At 48.7% G+C, this 18,088-nt stretch overlaps 1 protein-coding gene across 1 annotated transcript; it reads left to right on the forward strand.

Moving 5' to 3' along the window:
• The first annotated feature begins 812 nt into the window (after positions 1-812).
• On the forward strand, positions 813-1,967 carry LOC132833907 (G-protein coupled receptor 15-like). The gene has a single exon (XM_060852566.1). It carries the CDS (start codon positions 852-854, stop codon positions 1,965-1,967), a length of 1,116 nt encoding a protein of 371 aa, XP_060708549.1. The 5' UTR covers positions 813-851.
• The last annotated feature ends 16,121 nt before the right edge of the window (positions 1,968-18,088 follow it).

Consider the following 18,088-nt stretch of genomic DNA (forward strand, 5'->3'; position numbering starts at 1 on the left):
CTCCCCGTGTCTGCGTGGGTTTCCTCCGGGTGCTCCGGTTTCCTCCCACAGTCTAAAAATGTGCAGGTTAGGTGGATGGGCCAGGCTAAATTGTCCTGTAGGGTTAGGTGAAGGGGTAAATGTAGGGGTATGGGTGGGTTGCAGGTCGGTGCGGACTTGTTGGGCCAAAGGTCCTGTTTCCACACTGTAACTAATCTAATCCAATTATTAACCTTTTTTTTCTAATCAACCAGGAAGATTATTACACATCACTGGAAGGGGGGGGGGGCTTGAGTTGACCCTCCTGGTCCAGGGGTCGGGGCACAATTGAGTGTGTCACAAGTTGACCTATCCCTTCATTGCATCCCCTTTCTCCCTCTCTCTCTCTCTCCCATCTCTGTCTCTGTCACTCACTCCCTTTCTCTCTTTCCCAGTCATTTCCATCACCCTCCTTTCATGCTCCCCCCCCCCCCCCCCCCCCACCTCTCTTTCTTGTTCTCTCACACTCTACCTTTCTCTCTCCCTTTGTCTCTCTCTGGACCCCACTTCTCTCTCATTGTTTTTCTTTTTAATCCTTTTTGTTTTGTTTGTTGTGGTGGAGCTGCCTTCTGCAACTGGGTTTCTGGTGAACAAAACGAGAATAATAAAAGCTGTGGGGAGGTTGGAGGTGGAGGAGGGGGAGGTGTTGGTAGACTGGTAACGGTCAGGAAGTGAGATCTGACCGAGATACCTTCACTCGGTAACCAATCGCCCTGAGTGAGGGTGACAAACAAATTGTGACAAACGCAAAAAGGGGGTGGGTGAGTGAGTGGGTGGGTGGGGGAGTCGGGGGACAGAGGGAAGGCACAGCCAAGACGCCACGGAGCTGGTCCATGGAGAACGTCACGGATTACAGCTACCACCCGGATGACTACGAGCCGTACCCCACCTGGGTGGAGGAATGCCAGGGAGCGACCATCCCCCAGGCCGAGCTGGGCCTGGCCGCCGTCTACTGCGTGATCTTCGCCGCGGGCTTCCTGGGCAACGGGCTGCTCGTCTCCTCCCTGGGCTGGAGGTGTCGCCTCCAGCGGCAGGTGGACGTCTTCATCTGGAACCTGGCGCTGGCCGACCTGGTCTTCCTGGCCACCCTGCCCCTGTGGGTGGACGCGGAGGCAAGGGGCAAGAGGTGGAGGGGCGGCTTGTCCCTCTGCCGGCTGAGCGGCTACGCGGTGGCGGTGAACGCTTACTCCAGCGTGCTGTTCCTCAGCTGCATGAGCCTGGACCGCTACCTGGCCATCGTCTACCCGCTGCAGTCCCGCCGGCTCCGCTCCAGAGCCTACGCGGCGCTGGCCTGCCTCTCGGTGTGGACCGCCTCGCTGCTGCTGGGGCTGCCCGTCCTTCGCAACCGCGTCCTTCACGTCCGAGAGGAGGGCTCGTACTGCGGCGAGGATCCGGCTCTGGTCAGCCCTGCAGTCTCCCTGGCCTACCTGCTGTTCACCTTCTTCCTCCCGATGCTCATCATCCTGGCCTGTTACTGCTCCATCACCAGGAAGCTGTGTCAGCAGTACAGGAGGAGCAAGAGGCAGGACGTCAGGCTGAGGAAGTCGATGCGGGTGGTCTTCCTGGTGGTCCTGGTGTTCCTGATCTCCTGGCTGCCTTTCAACGTGTTCCGCTGCCTGGCCCTGGTCCACCGCTGGGGGGCGTCTGTGGAGTCGTGCGGCTTCCAGGCCGCGGTGGGGCTGGGCCAGGAAGTCAGTGCCCCCTTGGCTTTCGCCAATAGCTGCGTCAACCCCTTCATCTACTGGGTGTGCGACAGCTCCATCCGGAAAGCCTTGCTGAGGCTCCTGCTGCCCTGCCTCAAGCCCTTTCACCTCAACCGCCTCTCCGCCGCCTCGGAGAGCCACCCCAGCCGATCCAGCAGCGTCACCACCGACCACTCCAACCAAAGGGTCAGGTCGGCCCCGTCCGGGGTTCAGCTCGCCACTTGGGCTACCCACGTCGAACCTTGAGACCCACTGCCATGGGGGAAGGGAGGGAGAGAGGGAAGGGTGATGGGTTGGCTGGGAAAGTCCCGAGGTGGGGTGGGGATGGCATAGGTGACAGGGGGAAAGGGGCTATGTTTTCACAAGGAGGGTCGTGCATGTTTTGACCTGAGGTGCCAGAGAAAGTAGTGGACGCTGGTACAACTTGTTATGTCTTTACAATTCCTACAGTGCAGAACCAGACCCAATAAGTCCACACCGACCGTCCAGGGGGTGTCCCACCCAAACCCATTCCCCATTAGTGTTCATTTACCCCTGACTAATGCACCTAACCTACAGATCCCTGAACACTTTGGGCAGTTTAGCATGGCCAATTCACCCTAACCTGCATACCTTTGGGAGGAAACCCATGCAGACAGGGTGAGAATGTGCAAACTTCACACAGTCACCCCAGGCTGGAATCGAACCCAGGTCTTTGAGGCAGCAGTGCTAACCCCTGAGCCTCCCCATTCACAGGCTGAGAGTGTTAGCTAGGGAGCATTTATTATCCATCCCTAATTTCCCTGAGGGCAGTGGTCTGGAGTCACATGTAGGCCAACCCAGATAAGGACATTACTGAACCCCCTCCCCATTAAATACTTCATTTCAGATTTATTTTAATTAAATTCCACCATCTACCACCGGTGGGATTCGAACCTGGCTCTACATCACATTATCTGGGGCGCTGGATTAACAACAAATACCACCAGGCCATCTCCTCTCCGTTTGCAACACTGAATAGGCATCTGGATGGGTATATGAACAGGGAGATTGACCAAGTGGGGGAAGATTAATTTAGGATATCTGGCCAGCATGGACGAGTTGGACCGAAGGGTCTGTTTCTGTGCTGTACACCTCTTTGACTCTTGCTGGGAAGGGATTTGAGGTAATCCAAATGGAGCTCTGATCGTTTTTTTTTAAGAAAGGCTGAGACTTTGATGTTTGTGTTTTGTCTTATTCTACACCAACTTATGCACTGAGACTGTAGAATTCCAATGACTTAGCCTTTCGTATCAAAGGAGGGTTCATTAGGGATCTCTGTTGGGAGAATATCGAGTTTACTGCCTCTCTAGAGTATGCGTGCACTTAATTCTATCATAGGATGTGACCATATACTGCCTATCCCCAATTGCCCAGAAAGCAGTTGGGAGTCAGCCTTATTGTTATGGGTCTAGAATCGCGTGTCGGGCCAGCCCAGTTAGGGATGACAGAGTTTCTTCCCTCAAGTGAACCCAATGGGTCAGTTATTCCTGAGATGCTGCCTGGCCTGCTGTGCTTTGACCAGCAACACATTTGCAGCTGTGATCTCCAGCATCTGCAGACCTCATTTTTTACCCAATGGGTCAGTTAACACGACCTGGCCTTTGGTGACAGAGCTGCTTTTGAATTCAACTTTCAATAATTACCTGGGTGGGTGGGATTTGAACTTGTGTCCGCCAGAACATTGACCTGGGGTTCTCAGTGACTGGCCCAGTGACTGTTTCGACCCGAAGCCTTGTTCCTCTAGCCTTCCAAGAGAGCCGTCCTCATTACTCCAAAGGACAGATGGTCTTACTGCAAAACCCAGTGGGATTTGTATGAAAAGGGGACACGGGGAGAGGGGCACTCCCAGGAAAGCTGAAGGATAAGAGGAGCACCTGAGACTTATCTTCCACCTTATAACATGAAGATGGCACATTACCCCAGAGATGGACAGATCTCTACTTGTTGGACATCTGGTGTGGCGCAGAGTGTGAGTCTTTACTGAACGTAAGTGGCATGTGAGCGTGTGTGCAGTTGGCAGGAATCTGTACAGTTTTCACCAACACGGGTTTCAGCTCTATCAGAGGTGGTTAGCTCAGTTGGCTGGACGGCTGGTCCAGCGACGGCCAATTCACACTCACCCGGATGCAGGACTCTGCTCTCAATCTTTCCCCTCGCCTGTGACCCTCGCGTTAAAACATCCCCCCCCCGCCCCCAGTCGTCTCTCTAACCAGAGACCAGAACATACTTTCTCTAAATCTTCCCTCTCCGCCCCTCACTTTCCGTTCCCTACTTCACGCCATCACATTTCCACCTCCCCCTGCCCGCTTTCCCCTTTCCCTCCATCCTCAGTTCCCATTCGCTCTCAGCCCCGGACGCACACACATTATGGGTTCTTAAAGGTGGAGGCGAAAGCGATGCTGAATTGAGAATGCGCGGCAGACATGTCACATTTTTTCTCGTCCCTGGGTGACATTTTCCTGATGAAGGGCTTATGCTCGAAACGTCGAATTCTCTATTCCTGAGATGCTGCCTGGCCTGCTGTGCTTTGACCAGCAACACATTTTCAGCTGTGACATTGGTTTAAACCAAGGACTCGCTGTGGACTCAAGTTACCGACAAACTGAACTCGCTTTGATGATATACAAGTATTAGCAACATTTCAGGGAGCAAGTCAATTGTATTTGAGTTATATCCAAACTGTGACTGTGATTATTTCCCCTCCGCGACTGGTGAAACTGATAAACTTTTTCGACAACATTGCAAAGTAAATTAAACTGATGATTGTTTACATTTATTGTCTGTTCCGGTTTTTCCAGTTCAGGTCAACCCCGGTCTCCTTACACAAGGGGGAAGAAGAAAGAGATAGGAAAAAGTGTGGAAAATGCTCACACACACACACACACACACACACACACACAGTCACTCACTCTCACACACACACACATACACATACATACATACACATATACATATACACACACACTCACTCACTCTCTCACACACATACATACACATATACATATACATACACACACACATACACATATACATATACATATACACACACACATACATACATACACATATACATATACACACACACAGTCACTCACTCACACGCACACACACATATACATATACACACACACACACTCACTCTCTCACGCACACACATACACATATACATACATACACACACACACACACACACACAGTGTGGGAGAGAGTGGCAGATACAGGAAGAAAGAGAGGACCTGAGTTAGGGTGAACAAGGTGGTTAGCACTGTTGCCTCACAGCGCCAGGGACGCGGGTTCAATACCCGCCTCGGGCAACTGTCTGTGGAGTTTGCACATTCGCCCCACGTCTGCGCGGGTTTCCTCCCACAGTCCAAAAATGTGCAGGCTAGGTGAATTAGCCATGCTAAATTGTCCTATAATGTTAGATGCATTAGTGAGGGGGGTGAGGTAAAACGGGTCTGGGTGGGTTACTCTTCGGTGTGGACTTGTTGGGCAGAAGGGCTTGTTTCCACACTGTAGATAATCTAATGAATCGGTGGAGGTGAGTCAGGACGTTAAAGGAAAGTTTTGAAATAATAGCTAAACTACTGGGCGGCACGGTGGCTCAAGGGTGAGCACTCCTGCCTGACAGGACCCGGGTTCGATTCCAGTCTCGGGTGACTGTGTGGAGTTTGCACATTTTCTCGCGTGATCCAAAGATGTGCAGGAAAATTCATGCTAAATTGACCCACAGTGTTAGGTGCATTAGATTAGATTCCTTACAGTGTGGAAACAGGCCCTTCAGCCCAACCAGTCCACACCCACCCTCTGAAGAGTAACCCACCCAGACCCATTTCCCTCTGACTAATGCACCTAATACTATGGGCAATTTAGCATGGCCAAAACATCCTAACCTGCACATCTTTTGAACTGTGGGAGGAAACCCACGGAGACACAGGGAGAATGTGCAAACTCCACACAGACAGTCGCCCCTAGGTTGGAATCGAACCTGGGACCCTGGTGCTGTGATGTGGGTGGGTTACTCTTCGGAGGGTCGGTGTTGGACTTGTTGAGTCTAGGTTAGAGTGGTGCTGGAAAAGCGCAGCAGGTCAGGCAGCACCCGAGGAACAGGAAAATCAACGTTTCGGGCAAAAAGCTCTCATCATTCCTGAGCAGAATCCACAATGTCGGGAATCATATCTAACCCACTCAGGACTGAGATGAAGGATTCCCTTCCCTCAGAGAGTTGTGAATCTGTGGAATTCACTCCCACAGGAAGGTGCTGGGGCCAATTCGTTAGATACAGTCAAGAGGGAGCTGGAGATGCCCTTGTTGCTAAAGGAATCAAGGGGTTTGGAGGGGAATGGGATACTGAGAATCACATGATCAGCCATTGGAATGGCGTGGCAAGTCAAGAGGGGCCGAGCGGCCTACTCCTGCGCGTCTTTTCTCTGAAAGACAAAAGCAGGGGGCAGGGAGAGATGGGGAGGCAGATACATTTATACGAGGACATCACAAGAGACAGCCAAAACAAAAGCCAGAAACTCAGCAAGCCTGGCACTACCTGAAGGAAGAAAGCAGAACTGACGTTCCAAGTTCAAAGAAAGTTAGAAGGAGACACGTTGAAAGATTTAGGGGGATGAAATGGGGTGAGTCGAATGCAGAGGGTTGACACACAAGCGAGGGAGTCGGATAGAGAGAATTTATGAAAAGAAAACAGATGCTGAGTTTGCAAGAAAAAGCTACGCGAGACAGAAACAAAGATATGGTGATGGGTTAATGGAAACTGAAGTGGTGAGATAGAGAGAGACGGAGCACGGGCAGTGAGCGGGTGAGATAAGGCCAGGCGAAGACAGGAATCAAAGTGAGGAGGCACACAGAGGTGAGAGACAGAGGGCTCAAGCAGAGAACGAGAGACTCACAAAGGGAACAGGGAAGGGAGAGAGAAAGATAGTGACAGGCAGGGACAACACACAGAGAGATAACAGAGTACAGCAAAGACTGTCACTGATCAAACCGAGTGTTTGGAAGGTAGAGGAAGAGAATTTTAGATTAGATTAGATTCCCTATAGTGTGGAAACAGGCCCTTCGGCCCAACTAGTCCACACCGACCCTCCGAAGATTAACCCACCCAGACCCGTTTCACCTGACCTGCATTTTTCTGGACTGTGGGAGGAAACCGGAGCACCCGGAGGAAATTCACGCAGACACGGGGAGAATGTGCAAACCAGACAGGTTGCCCGAGGCTGGAATCGAACCTGGGTCCCTGGTGTTGTGAGGCAGCTGTGCTAACGGGGAAGAAAAGGAGCAGAGAGAGAAAGAGAGAGAGAGAGAGAGAGAGAAAGGTACGGGGGTTGGGGGAGAGGGGGTGCGTAGAGATAGGAAGGGAACACACAGAGCGGGAAAAAGAAAGATCAGAGAGAGAGAAGCGCTGAGAAATGATTAAGTGAGTGAGAGAGAGAGAAACAAAACTCTAGAGACATCCTGAGAGAGAAAACTTGGAGAGGTGGAGATAAAGCGAGGAATGACTTTGACTGAGCGATACATTAAAGAACTCATTTCTGGACATTATTCTACCTGATTATAACTATGGATTGACTGCCTACGATATATCATTGATAATCGGTAGAATTTCACCCCAGGAATCGTTTCTTCACACACAGGGTCAGGTTACTCACATTCAGTCAGTCCATCGTCCAGTCCAGTCTCCTCCGATACTGTCTGGAGGGAAATCAGTGTCAGTTAGTACAGTGTGACGCACGGTTTCTGCTTGGAACAGTCATTTCACACCCCGAAAGCCTGATGTGTGACATGACAAGGCACGGAATGGGTCAAAGCCAGGTCATCAACACCCCACCCCACCTTCTCCCCCCCACCTTCCTTGACCCACTTCCTCGCATGAGATTCCCCCCTTCAAACAACGCCAGGCAGGCTGCTCTGCAAATCCACCGGTTTAATTCAGGAGGGTTGCGGTTACTCGGAAGCAGGCTGAGGTTTGTAAGGGGCACCCTGGGTGTGAATGTGTGGCATCTACTCCGTTCGTGGGCACGTCGGTCTGTGTTACAGCAGCATTCAGCAGAGGTGACCAGAGAAAAGGGGAACAGAGAGAGAGGCGAGAGGGAGAGATTTGAATCACTCTCTGCCTCTCTCTCTCTGTCACTCCCTCTCTGTCGCTCTGTTTTTTTTCTCTCTTTTTCTGTCTCTCCCTCTCTCTCTCACTCTGTGTCCCATTTGTTTTCCCTCTCTCTCACATACCCTTTGTATCTCTCCCTCTCTGTTCTCTCTGTCTTCTAATTCTTTATCAATCTCCCTCGCGCTCTCTCCCTCTCCTTCTGTGTCTCTCCCTCTGTATCCCCTTTGTTTTGGTTTCTCTCCCTCCAAGTTACTCCCTCTTGCAGTGTTCTCTCTCTCTCTCTCTCTCTCTCTCTGTTCTCTATCTAAGTTTGCTGTCTCTTGGTCTCTCTCTCTCTCTCCCTCTGCCCTTTGTATTCTCTTTGTTCTTTCATCTCTCAGTCTCTCCCTCTCTCTCTGTTCCCTTTCGCCCTCTCTCTGTTTTTTTTTCTCTCTGTGTTCCCTCTCACTCTCTCTCACTCTCTCCCTCTCCTTTTTTTTGTTCTTTTCTGGTCTCTCCCTTTCTTTCTGTTCACTTTCTCTCTCCCTCTCTCTCTATTCACCCCCCCCCATGTCTCCCCCTTTCTCTCTGTGTTTTCTCCCACCCTCTCTGTTTACACTCACTCTTCCTCAGTATTTTTTTTGTCTCTTTGTTTTCCTTTTCTTTGAATAGACGAGAAGCTGTGCAGAAATTATCCGAAACGTTTCCCACAATATCAAAGGAAGGACACATACATATTTCTCTTAAATAAGCTGTGAAGCAGAGGCGAGGGTACATTAGGTTTTGATGACAGTACTGCAAAATAAGAGTCCATACTGCCTTATCGAGGTGAGAGACGGAGACAGTCTGCCACCCACGTGTTGAACATCTTAAACTGCTAGACATAACAAAGTGGCAGTTAGATGTAGAAAATACAACAGCACATGCACACAGTTGATCAGGAAGTCTGTGGTCACAAACTCCTTCAAAAGGCAGGTCTCTTCAAGGACAGGGGGTGAAATACATGCATTCAGTCTCGTTGCCATCGAGACACAGAAACCATCTTGAACTTCCTCCTCAGACTAACCAGAATCACTCTCGCTGCGCTGTTTTTAGGCCATAAAAATAGGAAAAGGGGTGGGCCATTTGACCCATGCTCAGCCATCCAACAGGATCATCTGCTGATCCGACTTTCCCTCTGGCTCCCCATAAACCCTAGAAACCCCGACTGATCAAGACTCGATCTCAGCCTTCAATATGCGCAAGGGCTCTGCCCCCACAGCTCTCTAGAGGCAAGGAGTTCCAAAGACATACGACTCTCTGAGGGAAGAAATTCCTTCTTAGCTCAGTCTTAAATCCACACTTCTTTGTTCTGAGGCTGTGCCCTCCGGCCCTAGGGTCTCCCTTGAGGGGAAACATTCACTCAGAATTGGCCTGGTCACACCCTGTAAGAACCCTGTACATTTCAATGAGATCACTTCTCATTCTTGTCAGCTCCAGTGAATAGAGTCACAACCTGTTTTGGCTTGGCTCAAAAGACATATTGGGGATCATCTTTGTCAACTTTCCCTGAACTGCCCCCATTAAAATAATATCTTCCCTAAAATAAGAAGCCCGAGAGGTGCCAGTGAGAGCCCATCTGGAGCACTGAGAGTAGTTTTGATTGATCTGTTGATTGATTGATTCTCAATTGTACTGAATTACAGTGAAAAGCTTTGTTTACGAGCAGTACAGGCTGATGGAAGGACTCACTAGGCTCAAATAATGCTGACCTTGCTCATGTTCCTCTTGCCTGATGCATGCCCTGTGCAATGTAACATGCTTGCCTCCATCTAGCTTAGATTTAGATTAGATTCCCTACAGTGTGGAAACAGGCCCTTTGACCCAACAAGTCCACACCGACCCACTGAAGAGTAACCCGCCCAGACCCATTTTACCTCTGACTAATGCACCTAACACAATGGGTAATTTAGCATGGCCAGTTCACCTGACCTGCATACCTTTGGATTGTGGGAGGAAACCAGAGCACCTGGAGAAAACCCCATGCAGACACGGGGAGAATGTGCAAACTCCACACAGACAGTCACCCGAGGCTGGGATTGAACCCGGGTCCCTGACACTTTGAGGCAGCAGCGCTAACCAACTCTTCTGATCTGAACATCATTTCGTACTATGATCCGTCTGTAATGCTGGTCAACAAATGTTTTCACTGTACTTTGGTGCACATGACAATTAATCAACCAATCAATAAGTCAATCAATCCACACTGCTCCAGATGTGCTGCCACCAAGTTGCAGTAAGGTATCCCTTGTCTTACACTCCAACCCCTTTGAAAGAAGGAATACTTTGTGGCTTTATATGCTCGAAGTATAGGGGTGTGGAGTCTTCTCATTCTTCAGTAGAACTTGGGACAGATGAGGTGACAGAATTGCTTTGGTGTAGAAGTGCCAGGAAAATCCCAGGCTCGGTCCATAATCTGTTACTCCTCACAGACAAGTTGACAGTCATGGCTTGTGATTGGATGAGGGCACTGTGAAATTTTGGCCCACTTCATTACGGTGACCTGGCTTCACCTTCATTCATTTAGTACAGAACTGACTGCCAGGCCTTTGCACCCTCTAGCTGTGATTATTCTTATGACCATTCTGGATATCTTTTTAATTCCTGATTCCTAATGAAGGTCTTATGCCTGAAACGTCGATTCTCCTGCTCCTCAGCTGCTGCCTGACCTGCTGTGCTTTGCCAGCACCACGCTCTTGACTCTGATCTCCAGCATCTGCACTCCTCACTTTCTCAGCCTATTCAAAGCCTAATGTTAGTGTCCATCCACCACACAGCCTCAGTCATGAGGTTTGGCATGATACCTGTATTGATATCCAACTGGATACAGTCATTTTCATCAACTGGCCCAGACCAGTATATTATAACTCACCTCTGCCTCAAGAAAATCTTGAACCTGGATCTGTTGGTGTGACATGACAACCATGTCTCAAAACACTCATAATGGAAACATCAATCACAACATTTTTTTGGAGCCAGATGCTAAGAGTGAGACTTGAATGCACAGCCATCGAATTCTGAGGTGGAAGTATTCTCCATTGAGCCTGAGGAATATTAAGAGCTTCCCACATTCTATTCTCCTTAAATATGAGATAATGGAGAATGGTCCTGTGCCATGTCCTAATAAACACCATCTCTCATCAGTCCCTTGCTCTCATTGATATACGTTGACCCTCACATTATTAGTTTCATATTCTTTGATGCTCAACCTCTCCATGCCCTTAATCCTCTATATAGGGGGCAGTAATGAGCAGCGTTACCACATTATGTTCCTACCCGAACATGCTTGGCAGTTCACTTGCTCTGGATACTTAACTTACAATAGGACAACCCTCCCCAAATATGTCTTCCAACTCTGCAGTTCTTTCTCAGTACTGACTTCCACAGTGCAGCTCCCCTCAGTACTGCTCCTGAGTCATAAACCTGTCCCTCAACACTACCTTTCTAACAGATTCCCGACTGCAATTCTCCTTCAGTACTGAGTGCAGCACTCCTGCAGTACTAAGCCACTGACAGTGCAGGGCCCCCACAGTACTGCAAGAAAGTGAGGACTGCAGACGCTGGAGATCAGAGCTGAAAATGTGTTGCTGGAAAAGCACAGCAGGTCAGGTAGCATCCAAGGAGCAGGATTCCTAAAGAAGGGCTCATGCCCGAAACGTCGATTCTCCTGCTCCTTGGTTGCTGCCTGACCTGCTGCGCTTTTCCAGCAACACATTTTCAGCCCCTCAGTACTGATCCTTCGACATCACAGTACTCTCTCAGTATTGACATTCTGACTGTGCAGCACTCCCTCAGTACTGACCCTCCAACAGTGCAACACTCCCACAGTACTGACCCTCCAACAGCGCAGCACTCCCTCAGTACTGACCCTCCAACAGTGCAGCACTCCCTCAGTACTGACCCTCCAACAGTGCAGCACTCCCTCAGTACTGACCCTCCAACAGTGCAGCACTCCCTCAGTACTGACCCTCTGAGAGAGCAGTGCCCAACCCCCAGGATTGACTGGCTAACTATGCAGCATTTCCTCAGTACTGACCATCCAACCATGCAGCACTTCATCAGTACTGACCTTCCAACAGAGTGATACTCCCTGTACTGACTCTCTGACAGCACAGCACTCCCTCAGTACTGACTTTCTGACAGTGCAGCACTCCCTCTGTACTGACTCTCTGCTAGTGCAGTATTCCCTTAGTGCTGACTCTCTGACAGTGCAGCACTCCCTCAGTATTGACTCTCTGACAGTGCAGCGCTCCCTCAGTACTGACTATCTGACAGTGTGGTGCTCTCTCAGCACTGACTCTCTGACGGTGCAGCACTCCCTCAGTACTGACTCTCTGACAGCACAGTGCTCCCTCAGCACTGACTCTCTGACAGTGCAGCACTCCCTCAGTACTGACTCTCTGACAGCACAGTGCTCCCTCAGCACTGACTCTCTGACAGTGCAGCACGCTGTCAGCACTGACTCTCTGACAGTGCAGCACGCCATCAGCACTGACTCTCTGACAGTGCAGCACGCTGTCAGCACTGACTCTCTGACAGTGCAGCACGCTGTCAGCACTGACTCTCTGACAGCACAGTGCTCCCTCAGCACTGACTCTCTGACAGTGCAGCACGCCGTCAGCACTGACTCTCTGACAGTGCAGCACGCCATCAGCACTGACTCTCTGACAATGCAGCATGCTGTCAGCACTGACTCTCTGACAGTGCAGCACGCCGTCAGCACTGACTCTCTGACAGTGCAGCACGCCGTCAGCACTGACTCTCTGACAGTGCAGCACGCCGTCAGCATGATCACTGGCAAAATACAAACCTCAACAGCCTGGCACAGTGGCTTTAACTATTTGTGTTGGCTACACTGGGCTTTAAAACTACCAGCTTCTAGCTCAGTTGATAAATTTGGGGAATATGAAGAATTAGGGAGAAAAGAAAGAGATTTAAGCAGTTGGAACTTATTGGACTCTGGAGAATGTAGAAGAAAAGGCGACACAGTGTAGTGAGATTCTTATCCAGAGACTAAAGGAATTGAGTTATTGTACAGCTGTTAACCACAATAGCTTTGGCAGAAAGATGAGGTGAAAACCAATCTGTTTGGTTGACTTGGGTTTGTCAGCCTTTGGAAAGCTGAGACAACAGATTGTGGTTAACCTGCAGTGAAGTGTGAGGGAGTCATCTCATTCTGACTCATATCACAGCCTCAGCTGAAGCCGCTGTCTTGGAGGCTCGAAGCAGACCTGCAAAAGATTCTGCCTAAGACTGCAAGAAATTAGGGCAGAAGAAAGAGGAAGTGGGACGTCCCATGGAGGATGCCCCCACCATCCAATTCTCTGATGGTCATTCCTTGACCTTACTTCCACTTTGCCACTTAATCCCCTTTCTTCCTGACCCATTTGACATTTAGCTTTGACTGCAGGGTATTGGTGGCTGGGGATAGCAACTGTTGGCCATTCCTGGTTGGAGAAGCTGATGAGCTGCCTTCTTGAGCCACTGCACCCCTCCTTGTATCAGTGCTCCCACAGCAATCTTGTTAAGGGATGTTGCTGCAAGCTCAAGTGAGCATGGTTGTGGTTCCAAGACCAAATGGTGCGTGACTTGGAGGGGAATTTGCTGCTGGTGGTGCTTCCAATAATCTGCTGCCCTAGTCTATAGATAGGAGTTGAAGAAAATGATGAATGGGAACAAGGCTTTTGGGGCCCTGTCCATCGTTCAAACAGATCATGGCTGACTTTTCAGTTCAACACAATTTTCCTGCTTACATGCTTTTGAAAAGACAAAAACCTACCAATCTCAGACTTGAACAGCATCAATGATTTGAGCCTCTGTAGATCTCTGCAGTCAAGAATTCCATGTTTGCAAGTCTGAAAACTAATGTCCTCCAGAGAAGGAAAAATGTTGGCCTTAACTCGTTTGATCTATACCTCACTCCAGGTCCAGGGTAACACTCTAAATTCACCGCCACTCAGTTGTACCTCAATGCTAAAAGGTATTGGAGAAAGAATGAAAAGAGATAGACCAACTGGTGTTGACCTAGGCACCTGGGTCAACAACAGAAAACTCGGCTCTGTCAATGCTGCAATATACTCATCATTCATACCTGAGGTCTAATGGTAAAATTGGGAAAGCTTTCTCATAGACTAGGCGAGTAACAGTCTGACATAGTCATCCTCACGATAAAATACTTTACAAAGTCTCAGACAACACCATCCTTGAGGGGACAAAGCTTCAATGAAGAGTACAGGAGAGCACACCAGGAGTAGCACCAGGCAGATCTACTGAGCACTGCTGCCCCCTAGCGCCTGAGACCCGGGTTTGATTCCAGCCTCAGGCGACTGTCTGTGTGCAGTTTGCACACTTTCCCTCTGTCTGTGTGGGTTTCCTCTGGGCGCATCTGATTTCGTTCCACAGCCCAAAGATGTGCAGGTTAAGGTGGATTAGCCATGCAAAATTGCCCACCGTGTCCAGGGATTTGCAGGCTAGATGGGTTAGCCATAGGAAATGGAAGGTTACAGGGATGCGGGTGGGATGCTCTTCAGAAGTTCAGTGTGGACTCCACAGGCTGAATGGCCCGATTCCACACTGTTGGGATTCTGTGATCTGGTCGGTCACGTTGGGCAACCATCAGTCAGCTTCCTACTCATTACAGCCTTGGGTCAAATATGGATTAAACTGCTGAAATAAGGAACTCTTGTGTGCATGATAGCATCTCGACCTCTTGAACCAAGAGTAAAAAATGAGGTCTGCAGATGCTGGAGATCACAGCTGAAAATGTGTTGCTGGTCAAAGCACGGCAGGCCAGGCAGCATCTCAGGAATAGAGAATTCGACGTTTCGAGCATAGAAGGGCTTATGCTCAAAACGTCGAATTCTCTATTCCTGAGATGCTGCCTGGCCTGCTGTGCTTTGACCAGCAACACATTTTCAGCTCTTGAACCAAGAGGCCTGGGCTGAAGCTCCACCTGCTTCAGAGCTGTGGAATTGACAAAAAAAAACAATGACGTGGAGGTTCCGGAGTTGGACTGAGGTAGACAAAGTTGAAAATCACACTTAACAGCAATCTAGGTTTGTTCAATATATCGTTTCAGTTGCATGACATTGTGAATTATTGTTCTAAATTCTGTATCTTATGATCCTGCTCTCCAGGTACCCGAGCAAGGAGTAGCGGTCCGAAAGCTAGAGCTTCCAAATAAACCTGTTGGACTATAACCTGGTGTTGTATGATTTTTTTACTGAGAAAATATCTGATATCAGGTTGAACAAGGGTTGAATGACTGAGTCCTCCAGTCGGTCTTCCAACCAGTGGTGGCACTGCAGGGAAGCTGAACCTGAGACGCCATCCAGTAAGTACTCCAGCCCAGTGGTGGCACTGCGGGGAAGCTGAACCTGAGACGCCATCCAGTAAGTACTCCAGCCCAGTGGTGGCGCTGTCAGGGTGCTGATGAAAGTCTGGGCCGCCCTCCAAGGCCAGTGTTGACACAGCGAACTGAGTGGAGGAGTTGTCCAACCAATAGTGATGCTGTAAGGGAGATAATTGACCACCCTTTCAATTGTTTAATAAATCCTTCTCCAATTGCTTAGTAACTTGATGTTAGCAAAGTATAGAGAAACACCCGCCAGAGAGGAAGATGACTGAAAATGAAAGAGGTTGAGAGTTTCTGGCAGATTATTACAGGTTTCGGCAGATGAAGATTGTTTGAGATTCTGATGTGCTCTACTGCATCTCACCAATGCCAATGATATAAGTCGAATTGGGTGGGGGGTTGGAGGGAACGGGAGTTTCCAATGGATCAATATCCCCCACTCTCCCAGTCTAAGGATGTCTCCAAGCTTGGTCCTCCCGGTGTTGCCCTGACAGGAGTCACACCAATTCCAATGGCTGCAGAATCCGCTGAATGAGCAGCCTCTCCCCACCCAGAACAGCCGCACATGTTAATTTAAAGGAATGTTGTGTCTTGTGTCGAATTATATGAAGCTTTACCTGAATGTGTTTGCGATTTCATTCCCTCCGGGCATCTCCATCACTTGGTTTTATTCCTTTGCAATATTTGAGTCATGAATTTGTGGTCTGACTTTTTCAGGTTTAATGTGAAGGTGCTGGTGTTGGTCTGAATTGGTACTTCCAAATAAACCTGCTGGACTATTTCTTGGTTTGTGTGATTTTTAACTTTTCTCAGGTTTAAAACTGCAGGTTTGCCTGTTAATGCAGATATTCCAAGTCTCTGTGCTGCGTTGGGGGAAGGGAAGGAGGGGACAGAGGAAACCCTGGAGCTAACACATCGAGGTTGTCTCTTCATCAGAATCTTCAGTGAAGCAAGTGTGGATTGTAGGACATGCGCATGCGTCGCAAGCTGCTCGCGCACTCTCCCCCTACAGAATGGCCTCTTGCAGTAATTGAGGCCTTTCGTGGCCGCGAAGGATTGTGGGACAAATCATCGCCATTGCTCCACCCGCAGCTGAGTAACAAAATCAGACGTGTAGGTGAATTAAATTTTTGGGAAATGACGGTGCGTAGTAGAAATTTCATTCCACCAGTAAACCAGAAGCCGAGATTTAGTGGGGAAACTCGGATGCGTCACTTCCTCACTTGAATAGCTCATTGGAAATCAAACCCTATTATTCCCACTGTCATCACAAAGGGGAAAAATATTTATCAATCTATCCAAAGTCCCAGTTTACATGTCAGAACGGTTAATAGAAAGCATGGACCTTTGGGGTTTTGTTTTAGCAAGAACTGCTATTTATTACAAATATGTAGATTCTAATCACAGGCAAATAATTATGAAAATTTCACAGAAACTATACAAGCTAAAATTCAAAGCCCCTTCTCAAGTACACTTTTTCGTACACATTTACAGACAAAAAAAAAACGTTGGTGTTGTGAGTGGAGGGGAAACCAATACTAGGGAATCATTTCAAAAGTAAAAAATGAGGTCTGCAGATGCTGGAGATCACAGCTGCAAATGTGTTGCTGGTCAAAGCACAGCAGGTTAGAAAAGCACCAGTCTGCAGGACTCAATCCATTGTTCCTTTTGCTTCCTGAGTGTATCATTTTTCTGATACTTTCTTTTAGGTTTGCTCACATTTTCACAGGAGGCAGAGAGAGACTGGTTCACAGATGATAACATTTCTGTCTTATTCATAAAAGACAGCACCTTATAATAATGTGTGGACAAAAATAAACTAGTTTTCTTCAGGCTTTCAGTAGTTTGTTGCAGAGAAAATGGTGCATGTCGGCCATTACAGCAGTCTGAGAACTTCCACCAATATCATTCACACACAAGCTATTCAGCTAGCTAAGAGCCAATCAGATAATTGTTGTCAGGACTATGACTTGTGGCGTCCACATTTGGTCACAGCTTCACAAACCAATTCCGATTGAATATCACTTTGTACACACCCTGTGATGCCAGCCAATCTGCAAACAGCTCCCCCCAGCCTCCCACAGTTTGAACAAAACAACAATGTAAACACCATTTGCAATAAGTTGCTTTTTACAAGTACAGCAATTCCTTCCTCAGTTCTTGGCTGTAAAATAGTCATTTTCCTAGTTCAGTCCGCAATCCCAAACAAAGTACAATAAAAGCGCGCCCTTTACATATGTTTTGACCCAATATCCATGAAGAAATCTCTGTATATATTCAGGTGGCAGATACTGTAGGTTTGCAAAACTTATTCAGTTGCCAATGGGTGCTGTTACTGTGGGGTAGCATGATGATAGGTCAAAAGGAATAGATATTGAGTTCCCAGAGATGTAGTGTTGTGGGATAAGAAACAGCAAATTGCTGCAGATAATCTGGTTGCAATACCATCGGGAAGAGTGACATTCAGCAACAGCTTTACATTGAGTTGAACAACAGAGGAGAGGTGTTAAAGAGGAAGGGGTGCGTGGGCAAGAGTTCAGATGGTGCAGGCTTCAGTAAAGTTAAGAAGGGAGGAATGGGTTGAGAGGGAGAGATGGTCAACAGGATACCATGAAACAAGAAGAAAAAAGAGACAGGGTGTGAGACAGAAACTTGGAGTGAGAGGGAGACAGAGAGATTGAGTGAGACGGAGTGGCAGGGGGTCAAGAGAGAGTAATGGTGTGAGAGACAGTGAGACCAGGAAAGTGATGGAGTAAGCTGGGGAGAAAGATAAATGAGGGAGGGACTGGGATGAGAAACCAGGACAATGGAGAGAAAGAGAGATGGAGTGTGGTGAGATGGGACAGCAATGAGAGATAGAAT

The sequence above is a fragment of the Hemiscyllium ocellatum genome, chromosome 38 (genome assembly GCF_020745735.1).
Source record: "Hemiscyllium ocellatum isolate sHemOce1 chromosome 38, sHemOce1.pat.X.cur, whole genome shotgun sequence".
Classification (NCBI taxonomy): Eukaryota; Metazoa; Chordata; class Chondrichthyes; order Orectolobiformes; family Hemiscylliidae; genus Hemiscyllium; species Hemiscyllium ocellatum.